Source organism: Plectropomus leopardus, chromosome 9 (assembly GCF_026936395.1).
Source record: "Plectropomus leopardus strain MGB_pleo_1.0 chromosome 9, ASM2693639v1, whole genome shotgun sequence".
Classification (NCBI taxonomy): domain Eukaryota; kingdom Metazoa; phylum Chordata; class Actinopteri; order Perciformes; family Serranidae; genus Plectropomus; species Plectropomus leopardus.
Genome location: NC_142184.1, coordinates 29103361 through 29124145, shown reverse-complemented (window position 1 = coordinate 29124145; position 20785 = coordinate 29103361). Strand labels below are relative to the sequence as shown.

At 40.9% G+C, this 20785-nt stretch overlaps 1 protein-coding gene across 2 annotated transcripts; it reads right to left on the bottom strand.

Moving 5' to 3' along the window:
• Positions 1–434: 434 nt before the first annotated feature.
• Positions 435–10565, bottom strand: mmp23ba (matrix metallopeptidase 23ba). Of its 2 annotated transcripts, none has more exons than XM_042491077.2 (8): positions 10228–10565; positions 4969–5105; positions 4003–4142; positions 3356–3523; positions 3053–3217; positions 2031–2141; positions 874–1000; positions 435–795 (listed from the first exon to the last, which is right to left on the bottom strand). In XM_042491077.2, exons 1-8 carry the CDS (start codon positions 10360–10362, stop codon positions 621–623), a joined length of 1158 nt encoding a protein of 385 aa, XP_042347011.1. In that variant the 5' UTR covers positions 10363–10565; the 3' UTR covers positions 435–620. The 2 variants fall into 2 exon arrangements, with proteins under 2 accessions (XP_042347011.1, XP_042347012.1); XM_042491078.2 differs by having other exon boundaries at positions 4969–5101.
• Between the last annotated feature and the right edge of the window lie 10220 nt (positions 10566–20785).

Sequence of the window (20785 nt, the reverse complement as noted above, 5' to 3'; positions counted from 1 at the left end):
CAAATAGTTCCAAAGGCTGTAGACAACATTGCTTATTCTGGCTTTTGTAGTTTAGTTTGGTCAGTGTGTAAATTGTTAAAATGGCATGCATCTAAGCAAGAGCTTATGTCACTTTTTCAACCCCCTAATCAAAAATGCATCAGGGACATTGATGTTTCTTTGGATGCAATATTTTCTCAGGGACCTGTAGTGGATTATACTGTGATACTCCTATACATTCTCCAATTTAGCTAATACTAGCACCCCCAAAAACCCCTGGATGGCCTTGGACCATTCCTGCCTTAGCAGCAAGAGTCTTGAAGAAATCCAGGCTGGATGAACCTTGAATAGACGATATTGTCCTGAACAGCTGACGAGCGCTGCAAGGATCTTTCATCACCAAATAAAATGGAAACCACAACCTCTGTCATAAACTTCTTTTCACAGTCAGGTGGTATTTTCACTGGAGTTCTACTTGTCACGGAACATTTATTAAAATGCATTTACACAATGACAAGAATAGACAGTTGTATGTGAAAGATACAGGAAAGACAAAAAAAAAAACAGAAATATGTGCCCTAGTGATGAGGTCTCCTTGTGACCATGTGAGTGAACGTCTCCTGTTCAGTGTGCCGAAGCTTTCAGAAGCGCACACGCACTCTCCATGAGTAGTTTGTGAGAACTTTTTCTTTTTTCTTCACGATGCAGGTGTATAAGCCTTCGTTGATGGCATTGGCCACTATAGTGATGTGGTCGTCTTTCAAGGAGATGTAGTTGGGGTGAGAGTACTCCAGCAGCTCCCCGTCCTTGTACCAGCTGAAACAGGAGTCGGACGTTCAGAAATTGTACTTTAGCATCACAGCGGTAAGGTAGATTGATTAGAGAGGTACTCACTATACTTTGCCTTTCTTCGATGCTATTTTCTTCCCGCAACGAAACGTCAGCTTCTTGCCCTCGACAACCAGCTTGTGTTTGGTCCTCGGGGGTGTCGGGGTGGGAGCCACAGTGGGGAAAGGAAATTCTGAAGAGGATTAGAGGAAAACACTTAGGATGATGCTCCAAGATAAGACACATAATGATCTTTAATGATCTTAAAACGATCCTGACCGTACAACAATCATCTGAAAGCAATGAAGAACAAAAACGGTCATCCTACACCTCAGTGTACTTCACAGTCTGGAGATGTTACAACTTTCCCTCGCTGAAACTCTGATTACCGTCAAAATTTCTGATAGAAACCTTATCACGTCAGACACTTAATATGCTTTTCACAACCCCTGACCTGCCGGCGCCGCGGCTGTCTTATCAATATAATCTCTCCCATCTGGTTTCTGACAAACACAACAGGCCGCCTTGTGATCAACTCAAAGTCTGCTTAAAAAACAGTCGCTCTCGTTAATGCCGCAAAAATCCAAATTGACCTTGTGTGTCTCTAACCCTCAAGCCACAGTCTGAAATTCCAGCGGTTTGGAGTCACTCAGGAATTTTCCACAGCCGTACAACGTCTCCCAATCAACAATGAGGAACAGATTACTGCGAGCCAGGAATCGTATCCTCTTGCCTCTCTCCGCACTGTCCCTTGTTGCTGACAAAAAAATCTCTGAGAGCCACAACAATCTATGGGCTATGATGGTTAAGAAGAGACATTTCCTGTTATGCAACAGCAGATCTGAGCACCAGTGTGTCCCACAATAAACCTAAAGTGGCTTCGGGCTGTCAGATTACTGATGTGTTATCAGTATTTGGTATGCATGCAGCTATAAACAGGTACCTGCTCAGCTCTGTTAGTGGTCTGGGGTAAAACACACATTCTCTCCCTGGGGACGCTGGTATTCTCCAGAACTAAACACAAACTCCTCCAGTGGCCAGTGTAATCTCCCTTCAAATCAGATTCTTGAAAACTCCCATCGCTGCTCTGCATGGCTGGACCTGTTGGCTCCCGTTGCTCCATTGGCAAACGGTTCACAGCAGCTCCTTACGCTGCTCAATTGAGAGAAAACCTTTTTTTTTCTTCCCCTGGACTGCTGCTGCTTTCTGCTGCTGCGTCTTACCGTAACAGAAATCACAGCTGGAGGGGCAGTGCTTCTGCATCAGCTTACGCTTGCTGTCGCAATAGCCTTTCCGAGCCCAGGCTGGACAGATGAATAACCGGTCCAAACATCCTGGAGGAAAGGGGGAGATGGGAGTAAGAAGGAGGATCAGACAAGTCAGCAGCAAAAATATTTGGATCTCCAATATACTTTTTGTTCCAACGAAAATGACTCACCGTAATACACACTAATGATGAGTCATGAGTCATTTATACAGCATTCATTAATGCCACGTTCAAAGACAAACACTGTGGTCTACATTCTTGTTGATTGCGGCCAAAAATGGATTATAGGTTCTGTACAGCTGGCTCCTCATGCATGTATCTAGACGTAATGCTTCTAATGCTGGGATCAGACGGCACAACATTTTTGCCTTTGGAGATGGTCACTGTGTAAGATGAAGCTATCAGTCATGTTCTTGAATTCTTGCCCTGACTTGGCATAGAGACAATCACAGCTTGCCAACTTTTATGACAAGTACAGGTGATTGGAAAAGTAGTGCCAGGAACCAACTTTACTGTTCCACCGGACAGCACCAACATCATCATTTCTCTTTGGCTTCTGCTTGTTAAACATTGAACACCAACGTCATGGAACCCGTCGCAGAAGTTGTTAAATTGCTGCAAGCCTTCTAGGATGCAGCGCCAGTTGTCTTCCCCTATGACACAAAATTCTTCATTCCGATACGTCTGTCAGGTTTGGGCCTTCAGGCCTATTATTTTGTCTGATTCTCGCACGAACACTGGATTTGCTCTTTAGGTCTTGAGGACGTTTTCCAATCATGCATCAGGCTTGAATGGTTCACCTCTTGAATGATTTGCATAATGTCTTCAAGACCATTGCCCTTTGACTTACTACTTCTGGACATCCTGTGTACTGGATGACTCACAGCGTTTTCAGGTGTATTTACAGATGTCAAAGCCCAAAAGAAGAGTGCTCCCATTTGTGTTCTGTGAGAAAAGTAAGAAGGACTGTGAACATACCATAGAGACGGTGCAAACCCCACACTTCATCCTGTGTGATTAGCTTACGCCCTGTCAATGTTGCATTCAAGTGCATTATAGCTTTCGGGTCCATGGAGTGCATGAGTCCCAGGACGTGTCCAATTTCATGAGTTGCCACATGGACAAGATCCGTCAGCCAAACCCCTACAACATAGATACTGTTGATTATTTTCTCTTTCAGTTGCCGTGCACCCCACGAGCTGTCCAGCTCAGTGTCTGCTGTATCCATCACTTTATGGGTTAAATATTAGCAGTTTCAACAAACATGATAAAGACACATGCCTTTCTTCCAGCTAAAGCGCATGTTTCCCAGAATCCAGTATTCGTGGTCGTCGAAGTGGATCTCGCCAGTTGGCGGGAAGAATGCATGAGCCAATTCTCCTGTGATGCCATCGAAACAATGGTGCAAGTAGGACTGCAGACAGTCTGTGTGGTTGGCTGGGTAGAAGCCTGCCAAGACAGAGAGAGAGAGAGACATACCTCAGAGCCGAGGAGGGAAACCCTCACTCCATTATTTGTGCTCTGTGCAGACAACAGCGGGGGAATGATGAATTACAAAAGACAGAGCTTTTTCTTCAGCCTTCACCCCGCAGGATGACAACCATTCCTCTCACTGTCACTGAGAATTTATGCAGGACTCTGGAGTTTGCACCCAATGGGACAGATAAAACATAATTTAGACTGCTTCGCCATGGGCAAACATGTATGGAAGTTGTTAAGCATTTATTTTTTTCATTTGGAATTATGAATCATGCTGAATATAAGCTTGGTAATATAGTCGCGGCGGTGTGATTTAATAAGTTTGGAGGCAAAGACATTTTTGCGATGACAGCACGGAGAGGAAAACAGTAACGACAGAGCAGAAGTCTGGAGCTTGGAGCCAAGGAACATCTGTTGGGGATTGATGCAGCCACATGCTGAGTACCCACCGATCTTCATGTCTGCTTCTTGGTCAGCTGGCACCTCTCTGAAGCTGAACGGCGAGACATCACTCCACATGCCAAAGGCCTTGGCGATGCCTCGCCGTGTGTCGCTGGCATTTATCAAGTTTGTAGGGAAGGAGACCAACCTGCTCAGACACAACAGCATTATGTAGTTAATACTGCTCTCTACACACATTCCTCTACAGCAGAGGAATCTGCCAAAACACAATGGCTACTGTTCAGACAGAATTCCCACAAGCACTGCGAGTACAGCTCCATTACTTGATATTCTCTTAAGTCTTGACAAGGGTTAGACTGATGTAGATACTTTTAATAAGAATCAGATAGCGATCCACTGGTAACATTCACTGTCAATATGAAAGAGATAAAGCTATCATGTTACTAATTCAGGAAGGACTGAAATTTGGCTTGTCTACTGTCCACTAAAGTTCGTTTGCCAAAACCCAATGATCGCACCTCTTTCAGTCCAAAAGGACTTTATGTGATTATCTTTTTACAGCTCCAGAGAGAACAAAGTGTCTCTGGATCTTCTCACTGGGTTAGTCCTAAAGTATACCCAAGAAATTCCAGTGTGGGTGCAAGAGTCTTTTATTTTCCCCTCTGACAAATGCAAGCAGAGAGTCCTGTACATGGCTTTTATTGGTCCTACAACCTTTGATGGGCATCTTGACTTACATGGGGTGAGAGGACATTTACCTGCTCTTTAATTTGGGGTAAATTATTCCATTAAGGTGCTGCTAAACTGCACCAATCACCATCTGATTTCATTTGCCTTTTTCAACTGAAAAATATCTGTGCTTGTGTTTTCCTGCCAAAACCAACTCTAGTCTAATGCTCTCTGGTGTTTTTCATCTGCTTCCCTTTTCTTTTTTTTTTTTTTTTTTTTTTTTCCATTTTCTACAACTGTGCTTAGCTGCTGTCTTAATGAGTACAAGAATTGCAAATGAATACTTGTATGTTAGCTTGAACTTGTCCCATTTGAGCTGCTCTGGGGTGAGGGTGTAGCGCTTGTTCCTGGAGAGGTGTAGCACTTGTGACCGGGCCTCTTTGCGGATCCCGATGAGCAACACAGTGGTGTAAGCTTCTTCCTTGGACAAAGAAAAACCTTTAATTATTCACTGTACTCTGAAGTGGAGTTTGGAACTGGTCCTTTGAAGACATTATTGGGATCAACATGGATTAAAGCAGTTTTCTGGAAAGGGGAGAAAAAAACGTCAGAATTTGAAAATGCACTTCCCCCTGCAGCTCCCCCCTCTCAGTTCTAGAAGAGCACCTGCATATGCGTGCACTTCATACGGTAACCTAGTGTTTCCCCTGCACTGAATTATAGAATTTTATTTAATTGTAGGACTCTCTCTTTTTTTATTAGACCACAAATGAAACAAGAATTAGCTAGATACTACATCCCGTTAACCCTCCTCTGATTTTGGGGGTGGAGCTTTGGTTGGCGGCTACGGCAACTCAAGTTCAGTGGTCACAGCAGGCTGGTTTGACCACTAGCAGCACTGGGTCTAACCTGCGTAACGCAGCAACAGAGCTGGGCTATCTGCTAGAATCAATGCTAGAATAGCAACTTTCTCATCATGGTTTCTGCACCACTGAATTAGGCTTTTTATGAAGGGACGTGCATGTGCATCTACATTTGTAGAGCAGCCAATAGGAATGCCCTTTCTCTGAAATGACTTGTGACAGTCTTCTGTCCCAGGCTGGATTTTCGAAAGCCTAAAATCAGAGCCAAGAGGTGGTGCAGAGGTTTTGTGTTGTCTCAGTTCACTTGAATTACAGTACGCTCAAAGGATTTTGTCTAATGACACCAAATTGAAACTACCTACCCTGGCTTTAAGTTTCGAAGAGAGTTCAATGAGATAAATATTTTTTTGTTAAAAATCAATACATATTCCAAGCCTTGGAAAGGCTTTGACTTCTGAAACTGCAGACACTGAACTCCAGTTGAAGACTTGACAGTTACGACTGTTCTCTATTACTGTTAGTTCAGTGACTTGCATCTGAATGTTATGTATTAGATTTTCATGCAAGGGCATTCCATCTCATGGAAACGGGAAGTGGTCAGCAGTAAAAGTGCTTTCCAGACATAAAGTATGATGGGTTGTATGTGATGCCCCTTTGGGAATGGGCAACATGGACTCCAAATCATCAAACCTGGATCCTACAATAATTTTTATAGCTTTGGAAGGCTGTCTATGGGTGCTTTGCATTTTTAGCACTTTCATAAATATTCTGTAACTGAAGTAAAGTTGTAGTTTGTCTTGGCTGCAATATTCCATAATAGCGATCGCACCAGATGATAAGATCTATAACTTTTTATGAAGATGGGTTTAAGTAATAAATCCACTTTCCAACACTTAAAGTCGAGCTGTGATTCTGACACAAGGAGCCCATTTTGTACTTGAAAACAGGAAGGCTTCCCTTCCTAACTGATAAATTCAAGAAGGATTTCAGGAGACATGCATTAAAACTGAAAGACTGTTTTAGATGTGAGGGGATGAAGACAGCCTGCCAACAACATACTGGCTGCAGCAAGAAGTGTAAAGGCCTCGATACGCTTAAGACTAAGTTGGATTGTCTAACAGTGTTGGGAATGTCCTTTCAGAATCTGAAGTCCTTCCAGAGCAGACAATCCAACAAACACACCTACTTTACACAGCGTTTGGCCAGGTGTGCAGAGGTGTGAAAGTAGCCTGTCTCAAGCTTTTTTTTCACACAACCACTGCCATCACTTTTTAAGTGAGCAGAAATGCACAACACTCCAAAATCCTTCAAGGCGAAACTGACAGAAGTTTGCATGCTATTACCCCCATTTGTACAATTCATCGCATCTCACTTGTCTCCATGACAGCTGGCCTTTTGCTGCCTTAAGGAAATACTTCACCTGCAAAATGACCATTTGTCAATCAATTACTCATGTGTTACCTTAATTTTGTTTAGAAAATTTTGTTTTTCTTGCATGCCTCCACAGCAAACAGAGAATACAAAACACGTTAAAATTTTTCATCAATTCAGTCGGACTATATCAAAACCACCACTCACAAAACCCTATCACAGCTTGTGCAGTATAACACAAGTCTCAGTTGTATGCTCAGTAGTTGCCAAATACATGCATTTTCATTTGTCATTAATTTGTCATTATAAACAGTCTCATACCTGGGAACACCTGTGCCTCTGGACTCTGCTCAAGAGGAGCTCATTTATAAGCACATTCTCCAACAAGCTCAGAGCCACTTCTTCTTGGAGGAAGTGTTACATTTTAACAAAAATGTAAGCCCTCAGGAAAACTACCAGGCTTTGAAGCCAATTTTACATAGTGGTAAAACATGTAATTACAACTTGCGGATCCCACCCGTCATGTCTTGTCTTACATTGTGAAAAGTACGTCTGTAAATCAGTGAATACATTTTTTGAGCATCACAACCAAGTCGAAAATGACTCAGGATTTTTATGCATTTGATGAGCCAATATTGAAAAGTCTAGAAGAGCCCCACAATTAAGTTAGTGGAGGGCTAAACCAGCAGGTGGCCTCTTGGCTGGGGAAAATTAGCCATTTGGCTGTCAAAAGTCTCTAGTACCCTTGCTCTATGGGCTCCATGTTGCAGAAGCCCAGGTTATTTCATACTGTGGAAATAGAGCTTTTTTGGGGGGCATTCATGCATCTTTCAACTTTTGTAACTTTTAAAGAAATTTTGTATCCAGCTCTCTTTATACATCCATGGAAAATGCATCTTTTTGCGGTACTGACCATACTACTCGATAAATGAGACTTGGATTATACTGCGCGAGTTATGTGAGAGTTTGTAAACAAATGTTTTCATATATGTCTTCTGTTGTTAAACATGGACCCCATTTACTTCAATTCATTAAGAATGTTCCCTGTTTTAGAATTCTGTGTTCACCTTGGAGGCATGCAAATAAAACCATCTTTTCTCCACAAATTCAACGCAACATGGGGTGAGTAACTGATATACAAATGGTCATTTTATAGGGTGAAGTATCTCTTTAAGTGTGTCCATCCAGAGCTGTAAACATGGTGAGACAACACTTGGTAAAAACTAGTTTGTTTAAAGCATACCTTGGCCTTACTGTTGTATACAATCATATTCTACTATTAGGTTAAAAAAATCATTGTAGTGGTATTTAAAGTGTGGTTCCAAAACTTCACGATATAACAAGATGAAAAACAGAAGAGGAGAGAACGACAACTTATTTCTGCTGCACAAAATACAAATTATGCTGGCTTTTCTTATTTCATTGTTTTTTTTATTTGAGAATTTCACCTCTTCAGAAGTGAAAAATTATTCAAATATGCAACATGTGCTCTAGCACGTGTTCCCTTGCTAGGGAAAAGTCCTGAAGACGGCACACGAACATCAAAGACGCTCCTTTCACTTTGTATTCTACACCCTATCCTCTGGTTCCTGTTCCTGCTTCGCCCAGTCAAGACTAATAGATGCAGCACTTCCTTCATTTCCTTACCAAAATAGTGAAACAGGGGCAGACAGTCTGGCAGGCTGTCCCACACTACTCTTGAACCTGTTGGCCTCTCTCGCTCTGATGTTAAATATGTTGTTTCTGCATTGCATTATACGTTCAGGTCATTGCTTTATCCAACAGTTGCTCTCCTGACATCAGTTAACACACTGGAGTTGTGTGTTCTGTGATTTATGAGGTGTTTAACGTAGTAAGGCCAGTGTAGTTCATTCTGTCATGCCTTGTTATAGTCACTGCAAATCTAATTTCACACTTTGGCACAAATAAAGATGAGCTGTAAAAGCGTGAGGGCCGAAACAAACGTGCTAGACTAAACCTTGAAGCCAGTGGTGAGCGCTGAGTCGGAGGGTAAAGCATCTGAAGACAAATCCCAGACGATCCTGGGGGGAGTCTAGTGGCTGGACCTCAGTCCCACAGAACGTTAAAACAGATATTATGATTTCCATCCAACAAAGACTATTTTCTGCATATAATTCAACAGAATAAAGCAATGTGGATCTAAAAATATTGTGTTTTTATGCATATTCCAATACATCTCTGGATTTTGAATCATGCAAACAGTGCATTATTTTCATTAAGCATACAAGAAAACACATTTAAATGCGCTTTTTGCCAAACTGTATTTAATAACTGATTATTTTGGACTCTGTGTCTTTTACAGATGCTTTAATTCAGTCTGGTGGCCTACTAGAAGCTTATCTAAGGCAGTTATGTAATCCTCAACAGCAGTCTTCTTGATTGACACATAATGAGAGTGTGTGGCAAAGGAAATGACATAAAGCCATCCCTCAGGCTCTGTATCACACTGGGTGGGTGGCAGTCTGGAGGAACACATTTATTCAATTCACTGAAGATATTACTGTACAGGGATCCATTCCATTGCCTAATCTAATTATGGTGTTCATCTAACTTCTCCACCTTAACAGAAAATGAATTGAATGTGATACATATTGTAATGGGTGAATTATAACTGAGTGATTTCATATTACGATGTCCAACTAATGATATATTTTAAGAAAGTGAGGACATGATATTGCATGGACAGATCCTATGCAGAACTTCTGCATATGAACAATAAAAGAAAATAATGTGGATGGTGCTTGTAAAAAAAAAATCAGTCATTCTGTCAGTTCTGACAATCCTCAAACTGATATCTCGTTTTCTACTGAAGACCATACTTCATTAAAAAATGTTAGAATTCAGTTTTATTTCGCTGACGGTCAAACGTACATAGCTTTACAGCACATAATAACGCACACGATCAATCTGCATTTGCTTTCGGTGAATTCGGCGTACAAAGGATCCACCAATATCGCTTTTTTTCAGTTAAAATCCCAATTTGTTCTCGCAATTACTGTATTAGTGCAAGACGGTGAATAGGACTCCAATTATTTACTTACGAAGTTAGTTGTTGTTTGAAATAAGTGCTGCCTCGTGTAATAACAGTACTGTATACGCCGAATTGAAAAGTGGCTTTTAATTATAAAAAAATAACCAAAACATAGTATTTCTAATATGCAGCTTCGCGGACACGTAGGGCAAATATAAAGTCACAGAATTTTCAATGGAGTTTGGTGTTGAGTTTTTTGACGTTCTAAAGGAAACAACTTAGTTATTATATAACTTGCTGAGTACACCCTAGATAATATATTGGACTTCACAGGTGTAGTCAGAGTTCCTACACATAATCAAGTGGTCACAGCATACCTCTAACCTCCAGGAGGGAAACGCTGTGGTTTGTTGCATCCCTGCGAACAGAAGACTGAGCAGCGCGGCAGCCAGCAGAGGAGCGAAGCCCCATTCGCCTCTGCGTAAACTTCTGGGAGTCTGACAGCACACCATGGTTGCGATATCACACCTCCAGGAACAAAAAAACAACTAATAATCCCTCGGCGAAGACTACACAGGTTTACCATCTATGCCCGTGAACACTGCTTCTTGGCCATTGCACGTTACGGTGGTGTGTTGTTACTACGTGCGGAGCTTCTGTGTGTGGCTGCGCAGCTCAGCCTGCGGAGCGGGTAGTGGAAGCAGTGCAGACTGCATCAGCTCTGCTCGGCTCTTCCGCACAGTGAGCCTGCCAGAAGACTGGTTTCATATTACTGTAGATGGGGCAGGGGGTCAGTGTCGAGACGATCTAATGAAAACCAAACGCGCTCTGTCCATCAAATCACTTGTTGCAACCGCTGACTGGTCTGGAAGCATTTCTCTTTCTTTCATTGTAGAATAGGCTAAAGTCCTGTGTTATTACAGTTACATAAATAGCTGGAAATATAGGTCTACCCATAAAACATAACCATATTTAGCATTATAATACAGCAAAGCCATAGCCATTGAGTCTCTAGGACCAAATCTGGTTGTGGTCTGGTCCCCGATGCCAGGTAGCACCCCCCCCCCCAATTTTCTAATGCACATTTAAAAATAAAGTGCACACTGGGAATTGTTTTTGTACTTTGCATGTACATAAGGTGAGAAAGTGCATTACACAGCATCAAAATAGAGGTTATTTATCAAAGAATTACCAGCCCCAAATGTCCTAAAATGCTAGAAACGTCCTAAAATCCTAAAAATCCCCTAAACTCCTAAAATCCCAGAAATATCCTGATAGAAACATGCTAAAATTCTACAAATGTCATTAAATCCTTTATGGGGCTGCTGCAACTGGCCCCTGACCTCCTGTCATTTTGCAAAAGTGGCCCCCAAGCAAAGCAAGCTGAGTATCCCTGGTTTACATAATTACAGATGCAATGCACATATGATTGGTACTTAATTATTATCATTATTCAGCATTCAACCTGTGGGACCAAAACCCAAATATATGTAACTGGAGCTCAACAGAGGGCCACCAAGCCTATGGTGCTCCAGCAGAAGTAAGAATTAATGTCAGTGCTGCTCAGGTGATACCTTGACCTCTTAGATAAAGCAGACAATAAGATATTTAAGAATTGGCTGGAAGTTAGTGTAAACTTGTCAGTAGATGGTGCTACAAATCCACTTGTGTCTTTGGTACCAAACGTCTTCATTCTCAGGATTGATTATGCTGCGCATTTTATATCAGTTTCATAACGCAGAGTGACGCAGATCAGCCTAAGGAAACCAACACTTCTATCTTGTCTCCTGTCGGGATGCTCAGAGCTAAGGATCCACTGTCTCCTAGCTAGCTATCAGTGTACCCTGGATGACCTATGAAAGTGCAAATTAAAACCAAAATTGTCTATTTAACCAAGATTTCATTTGTAGCATGAATTCAAACAAAAGACTGTGTGTGATTTATCAAAACGTTTTTCAAACTCGACACGATGGGAATCAAGACTGGAATCCCACATGAAGAGTGAGAAACACAAAAAGTCAAAGAAAACTTGGCAACAAGCAACAAAAGAATTTTGAAATTTGGCACAAAAGTCCAACTCAATGTGCTTGACAAAAATATCTCCAGAGCCATGAAGCTCCACCAGTTAGATTTCCTGCCATTTTGAATTGTTTTAAAACATACTTGAATGAATAGAACTCAATGAATTTTGAGTTGATCAACACAAAAGGTGGTATACAGCATCTTTGGATGAATATTCAACTTTCTATTATCAATGAGCTAGATTGGTCCAATAAACATGGCCACCATGAATGACACTCCCTCGCCATGGGCGGGGCTTAGCAGAAAATGGGCCATAACTCAAGTGTTCTTTGAGCAATCTTGATTAAACTAAGTGGACACATCTGGTCCTGCAAGTTTTGCCTAATTTTGATAAAATATGGGCAAATAGCTTTTTTTGAGTGTTCTGGTATTGCGATGCTGCATATATCTTAATGGTGGGACAAGTGTGTGTTTGTCTCAGTCCTTCTTAGACACACCTGAACCAGCTGGAATGACTTCTTCCTCCTTTTGGCCGAGAAAGGGCTTCAACCTGCTGCTTGTGGATTTATTTATATATTTATTTTTAAAGAAAATGTTTTTTTAGTGACCGTATTATTTGTGTCCTTTACTGTTAATGATTGTCCCACTGTGATGGGATATAAAATCCATCATGTTTAACCCTTTGAAACCTGAGCATGTTGGTTTGATTTATTTCAAATACATGGCTGAAAGCAACGAGCAACTCATCACAACACGGCCCAGAAAATGAACAAAACACTATAAAACAAGTTACAAGAATATTTGCTGAAAATATGCAAATAATAAAAAAAAAAAATAAATAAATTAGAAAATAACACCAACAAAAGAGTACTTATTTCATATATAAATGTTTTTCTTTCTTTTCTGTAACATATTTTTAATTATAAAATGACTATAATTCGAAATAAATAAATTATAAATTACAAATATAGTTTTCGGGACATTTTTTACTTTTTTTGGGGGGGGATGATAACAGGTTAGATGACAATAATCCATCCCTCTTTTTAAATCTATTTTTACTATTTCATATAGGGTTTAGTACCACAGTGTGTTCCCTTAGTTCAAAAGTAAAAGCATCAGTGTACCTCAGTTATTTACAAACTATTTCATTTGCAGATTCTCATTTTATCATCTGTACCCACCAGTGTTAAGTATGATCATTTTTTAAGTGAATCATAAATAGCAGAACTCATTACCCCATCGTCCTTTAAACCTGAAGTTTGTTGCTCAGTAATAATCATAATGTACCATGTAATAACAACATAGTAGTAAAAAAAGGTGTCCAGTAGTTAAAAAATACCTATAGAATTAATTCATTTGAAATTTCCACGGTTACCAGTTTCCAGTTGTTACCCTCTTATTCCTGAGTCTTACCTTTTGTTCCCTTGAACCTGCATCAGCATGTGCTGTGTTGGTAAACAGTCGGTACAAAAAAAGTTACAATTTTCTATTTTTTATTATGAATTAAAATGTGGAAGAATAACGCTATACATGCAGGGAGATAATCTAAAGCATTTCCCATACCATGTTTATATCAACATGTAACATTCTGAGTTTTATATATATGAAAACTTACTGTGAATTTACCAAATTATTACAAACTACATAGCAAAAGTTACATTTATGCCCTCGAGTCCAATGAAAATCACTAAATCATAACTTGCACAACATTTATTTTTTATTTAAGATGCGATACATTGCCATATTTTAAATATTCTGATGTTGTTTCTAATACAAAAAAATACTTTAAAACGTTTTTCTCACACTTATTGGATTGAAGTATTCAGGAGATAAACATATTTTAACTGCAGTGAACACTAACATAATGTGTGATGCATCAAACTAAAAACTTTGGACCTTTCAGAATTATTATTTCTCATTCAGCCTGAACTGTTTCTCTCTTTCTTTACGTCTGAGCGCAGATGAAAAAAGGTGCTGACAGCTTCCTGTGTGCGTCTGATGCGTGTGTGTGTGAGTGTGAGGAGCGTCCTGAACCCCCCAGCACAGGAGAAGCTGACTGTAACAACAGCGTCCTCTGAGCTGGTCGGGACGAGGCAATCCTCATCGTCTGGTCGTCTTGTGGGACAAGAGGGCTGTGTTTGGGGGACGGGGTTGGAGGGACGGAGGAGGTGTTGGACTCACTTGGATGCTGAGAGCGGTTCAGTGTACTGCTGTGGTGCTGGGACTTTCTGGAATGGTTGACGTCCACTCTCAGCTCCCTCAGGAGTGCCAAAAACTCAGTGGAGTAGTGTCCTATGAAACACAAACACAGGTAATGAATACTATACAACTACACAACACCAACAAATGTTTACAATGGAATAATATTCAAGAAGGTCCCTACAATAAATATAATTTACATATGTAAAGTTAACTCTCTCCTCCACTTTATGTTACCACAGGTACTTTTGTAGTCTTTGTGAGGATTACTTACTGAGCCCACTGAAAGAGACGCGCTTGTCAGTTTTCCATCTGGTCCTGTGGTTATCCGTCCTTCTCATCTGGTCCGATGTGAACGTCTCCGTCATCGAAGAAATCCTGGATGCTGAGTCTCGTTCTTCCACGTTGTCCCTTCTTGGGTGGGGGGGTCTGCTACACCTATCAGTACCTAAGTAAAGACACTTGTAGACTTTTCTTTGCGTTAGTAAGCATAAACTTTCCCTCTGTTTGTTAAAGCCGCCTTCATGTAACTGAAAGAAGTTCCAGTACAACAGATCGAGATATCAAAAATATCAATGAGTGACTTGTATTAATGTTGGTATTTAGTATTGACTTACCTTTGTCTGGTACGGCCAGCTATACCTTACAAAGAAAAATAACACTTACCTCTAGTACAGGCAGGGGCATAGCACTAAACTTTGGACCATATGCATGCAGTTTCTGTGTGTCCCCTCCCTCCCTCCCCTTGCCTATATGTTGTCTTTTTCATGTATGTTTTTGTTTTTGCAATCCATTTGCGTTATTTCCCATTTCTTTCTTTCTTTTCTGTTTTGAAACTCCGATTTCCCGTTCTTTACGGTGTAGATTGGTGCTCACAAATCCTGGTGCAGGGGTGGAATAAACCATTTTGCAGCTCAGATAATTTGAATTTAGTCATGGAACTAATTACTTAGAAATAAAAAAAATGCAAGCAAAACCAGATTTTTCCACTAGGCTTTTGAGGGCCCCTCCCTTAAGGGCCCTGAGTAGCTATACCTATTTTATGTTATAATTATCTATCTTTCTTCTGTTTGCTGTTGTTTGGTGTTATTGAGTATTTCCATGAGGTGATTTGTATGATGTTGGAAATTCTGAAATCCATTAAACCTTCTGAATCTTGGACAGACATAACTTTTCTTGTGTTGCATTCCGACACCTTTTGCAAGTATTTAAACCTTTGAACCCTGAGCAAATTAAGTTGATTTCTTTCAAAAACATGGTTAATTAGGAAATGAACAACTTGGCAAGAAATGTTTTGCATATTGTATAAGAGATAAGTAAATGGGTTAGGTTGGGGGTTTTTTTTCTCGTAATTTTAAGGTAATTTGTCCATGTTTGTGAAAGAAATCAAGCCAATTTGCTCAAGTTTCAAAGGGTTAACTTTAAGTTATCAAAAAAGAGGAAAATCCATAAATTCATCATATTTGTAAAGGAGCTGAAGTCAGAAGTTTTCAGGTTTTTGTTTGTTGTTTATGATGGTGAAATCCAAAAAAACTTAACAACCCTGGTGCAAGACGCTACCAAAGACTGCATTTGCCTCGCCAGACGCAAAGGCTTCCTGGGGCTTTAAAAGTCCTGCCAGACACATAGATTTCCATTCCAGAGCTGTCAGTCTTCATACTGACTCTGTATGTTTGTGAAGCAGCCGAGGCCTACAGTTGAAAGTCTTGGCTCTTCATTGCTGTCTTCTCAAGTCTTCCTCTGTCTCTTCACACTTACCTGCCTCTCTTCTCTGCCTCTCTTTGGAGAGGAGATGAGTTCTGTTGTTTTTTAGGTGGTTTTGTGATGTTGAAAATGTTGAAATCCAATAAACTTTAAGTCATAAAAAGGGGAAAATCCATATAATCCCTGGTGCAAGACGCAACCGAAAACTGTGTTCGCCTCGCCAGATGCGAAGGCTGCCTGGGGCTTTATCAGTCCTGCCAGACACAAAGGTTTCCATTTAGCGTTGTCAGTCTTCATCGGAGTCGCTGTCATCAAGCCTCCTTAGGTACCAGTAGGGAGGGTACGGGTTGGTGGAGGAGCTGAGGCCTGAAGTCGAGGGTCTTGGCTCTTCATCGCTGTCCTCAGAAGTCCTCTGCCTCTTCACACTTACCTGCAGCGTGTCGCTGTCTTCCCTGCTTCTCTTGGAGGAGGAGGCGAGACCTGAAGTCGAGGGTCTTGGTTCTTCGTCGCTGTCCTCAGAAGTCCTCTGCCTCTTCACACTTACCTGCGGGGTGTCGCTGTCTTCCCTGCTTCTCTTGGAGGAGGAGCTGAGGCCGGAGGTTGATGGAGCATCTTCTTCTGACCTTGGAGAGACTGGGGGCAGACCATCTTCAGGACGTTCCGGTCGCGGCGCAGGAGGCTCCGGTGGAGGAATGCCAATAGGATGCCATCCGTCCCAAAAACCTCTGGGTGGGAAACGCTGGACGAGAGGGGAGCGAGGTCTGATGTCATCGTCCACACGGTCCTCTTCATCGTCTAGATCCTCTTCATCCTCTTCATTCCCGCTCATGGACTCGTACCCAGAATCTTCACTCTCCATGTCAGGCCAGTCGTCTTCACTGTCGTTGTCTTCGTCCTCCTCCTCCTCGTCCGATGAATATAGGAGAATGAGCCCACCTTCAACTACATTACCTACCTCCGCAGGGTTGTGGTCATCTTCCTCTGACTCCTCCTCATCGTCCGATGAATATAAGAGAATGACCTCACCTTCAACTACATTACCTACCTCCACAGGGTTGTGGTCATCTTCCTCCGACTCCTCCTCATCGTCCGAGAAAAGTGGGAAAATGACCTCAGGTACATTTAGATCACCTAACATAACCTCAACATCACCCCTGACAACAACCACAAACTCACGTACGTCTTCCTCATCAGAGGAGATGGGGATGCTGTCGTCAGGGAAGGGATCCATCGCAGGGCGCTCGACAACTTCAGTAGCACCACCTGAAGTGAAAAAAAAAGGTCAAATTATGAGAATTTCAAGATAAATATTTCAAATTAAATCAGTAATAATCAAACTTTTAAATGAGAAAAAAAATACAACTACGACTGCACCTCACTAGTTACAAAGCCACCAATACACGAAGGGATTTGCCTTTTCACATTTACATCAAATATTGTGCAGTTCAGCGTCTTAGTTTTAACAGTTGAGGACATGAGAATCAAATGATGCTGCATAATATCACATAACATAAAGGTTCAGAAACAATGTAAACAATGTGTCAGTGGGTCAATTAACTGACTGTTGAGTATGAACACTGCATAAAGGCAGTTATTTTGCACCAAACAATTGTAAAATTGTAAAAATTGGTTAGCAACAAAAAATATTTTAGCACCTAAAAAAACACCTATCTAAAAAAATCAATATCAGCTTAAGAGAGTGTTATACTGAGTGTATTTTCGGCACTTTATCTCGCAGCAGACAGACATTCTGACAGGGAAGCAGTTAACAGCTTCAGTTTCCCATTTTTGCTCTCATCAAAGCAACCAGACGTCATCAGAAAAAAAGCGTTATTTTAGCCTGAAGGACACAGGAGCTGCTGGTCGACTGCTGCTTTGACCAGTTAGTTTGTTGTTTAATGAGTTATTTTGCACAGAGAACTAACATGGCTGCAATGATCCACAATACCACAAAGAGCTCTGTGCAGACCAAACTAGTCATTTATAACTCAGTGATACTCAACTTGCTATGCTTGGGGGCCACTTTTGCAAAATGACAAAAGGCCAGGGTCCAGTTGCAGCACCCCTTATATGTTTCTAGGATTTTAGGACATTTCAAGAATTTTAAGCATGTTTCTAAGATATCAGGACATTCCCGGGATTTATGATGTTTCTGGATTTTTAGAATTTCAGCATGTTTCTATCAGGTCATTTATAGGATTTTAGGATGTTTTTAGGATTTTAGAACATTTCTAGAATTTAACGACGTTTCTACTATTTTAGGACATTGAGGGCTTAGCCAGGACCTCTCATGTGAGGTGTGAGAATCCTCCACTGGTACTTTTTTTGATAAGTAAGCTCTATTTTGATGCTGTTTTATGCACTTTGTCACCTTATGTATACTATAGTATTTGGAGATTTAAGTATCACTGTTATAACTCATCATTGTAACAATTTATGGGTTGCACATCAAAGCCTTTGCAACAGATGGTGTCATCCTGGAAGCGCAACTGCAGTCACATCAGGTTAACTGACAAATCGCCCTCCAAAATAAATTACCACACGAACAACCAAAGCGCGTTCCAGCATTCAATATATATATATTCAATATTGTAATGGGATTTGAAACTTGACCAGATGTTTCCGCATCAGTTCTGATAGAAAAAAAAAGCTCCGACAATCAAAACAAGCGGACTCAGAACCTGCCTCGGTGTGATTACACCCGTGCGTAAATGCGCGCTGACGCGCGCTCCTGACCGTTCCATCGTTTCCCTGGTGCGCAACTAAATAACATTTTTAGCATTTTATGAAATTTGTCACCAGCGCCATTTTTTATCAATAATTTCGACGGCAAATGTCGATGATTTGATGCCCTAAAACCCAAATAAAAGTGTTTTCCAATCACTTCACTAATTGTTACCTCATTCCCCACCTGTTCCAGAATATTTAACACACTTTCACAGAATAATCAATTATCATTTTACACAAAGATATTGCCCAGTGTCTGTTTTCACCAAATCTAATTTTCCGAATAACGTTTAACACTTTAAGGGGATGAATTAACAGTAAAAACTCAAATAAATGTAAACGTTGTCTTACCTGTGTGGGTGTAGTTCGTCTCAGGCAGGTGATCCGCCGGCAACAGGGTCTGCTGAGGGCCTTTTCGGGCTGGTTGGTTTCCACGAAGTTGAGTCGTCCAAGAGTGTTGTTTTCCAACAAGATGTGCTTTCAGTAGATTATCTCGCTCGCTCAATGAGTTCGCTTTCCAAAAGTTTTGCTCTGGTCAAAATCCAAGTGCAAAAGGAGGAACCGGGAAGTTCTGATGGCTTTATATAGGCCCGCATGACCTCATGGTCGTTCTGATTCTAAGCGTGTTAATGACACGCCACCTACGATCCATACGGAAGAGACATTTTTCATTGTTTCATAATTGTTAAAGCAGAATCAAATGACTTATTTTGAACATGATTTTCTGAGTTTCATAATGCTGCTGGAGAGAAAGTGGTTTTGTCTTCTCCTTTATCCCACTGTGGCACGCACAGATATGTACAGGGCATCATCCTGGACAGTTAAGCATTTATTTGTCACCTGTCTTGACAATATAAAGGACCCAGATCGCAAAATATTATCCAATTTATTAAGTGTTCAAATGAATAGAAGTGCAGCTGCATTGCATTTTCCTTTTAACTTGCTTCCTCATTTTTCATTTTTTATTATTTAGAGTTTTGTAAGGTTTCAAAATGTTCCAGTTGTCTTTCCCCCAACAAGGGACATCATAGTTGGGGGAAATGTGGGACTGATTACCTCGGGCCCCAATATGAGGTGAAAAGTTGTTTTTCCCTAACTAATATGTGCAGTAACTAAAATAAAACTGGCTTAAGAAAAATGTGTAAAGGCTAATCTTTTAATTAAAAACAACAACATTGGAAGCTTTCGGAGATTGCTCTCACCCCTTAAAGGTGCAAAATGGTTTACTCCCCAGAATTTGGTGCTACGCCCCTGTTTGTAGTATTCAGAACCTTTATTTATTACCTCTTAATAGTTAGTTCGCAGTACTTCCAGTTGTAAAGAGGACTCTGGGCTGCTTAGGTGAGTGACGGCACAGGCATAGACTTCATGGGGACACAGGGGTATTTACAACGTTTGCATTTACATTTACACCTTAAAATGATGCAAAAACCACACAAGTTGGTGCACGAACCAGAATGCTGAAAAATGAATGTTTGGAGCTGAAAATATTTCTTGTTGAAAACCACTAAAACCCTCATTTCACGTGTGTCCCCTCCCCAATGTTGAAATGAACCTATGCCCTTGATGTCCAAAGACCCTTCACCCCCTGGTGCACGCCACTGTCTTCTACACAGGTGGCCCATGTAGTAAAGTGTACAGGGGCCACAACTATGCGGACAGTGCTGATGGTTCAGTGAAAAATGGTCTTTTGTCATATTTTGACCTTTCAGCCATAGAACAGTAACTCATATAACATTAAACTGAATAAAATATGTTTGGTGATTTTTTTTGGGACCTTGATAATCAAATAAGGTTACATGAGTCTAATTTCAGTGACATGAAAACACTTTTCTCATCACGATTTAGTACAATTAGATTTTTTTTTTCCATTCACCCCACAACCATAACAAACAAACAGATACTGTAAGTGGTCAACAAATAAACAATATGTTCACTCTTTGGTAGCACCATATGGTTAAGCTTTGGTTGTATAAAGCTGGGCTTTGGGAAACACAAAATTTTTTACCATTTTCTGACGTTTTAAAGACAAAAAATAAATCGAGTGATCAAGAAAATAATCAACAAATTAATCAATGACGAAAATAATCTTTAGTTGTGAGTTGCAAAAATGTCATTGTCAAGGAAAGGCAATATTTAATATTGAGGAAAGATATATAGCGCTAGGATACACACACGCACACACACACACACACACACACACACACACACACACACAAACACATACACACTTACTCACGCGTGCGCACGCACACGCGCACACGCGCACGCACGCGCGCGCGC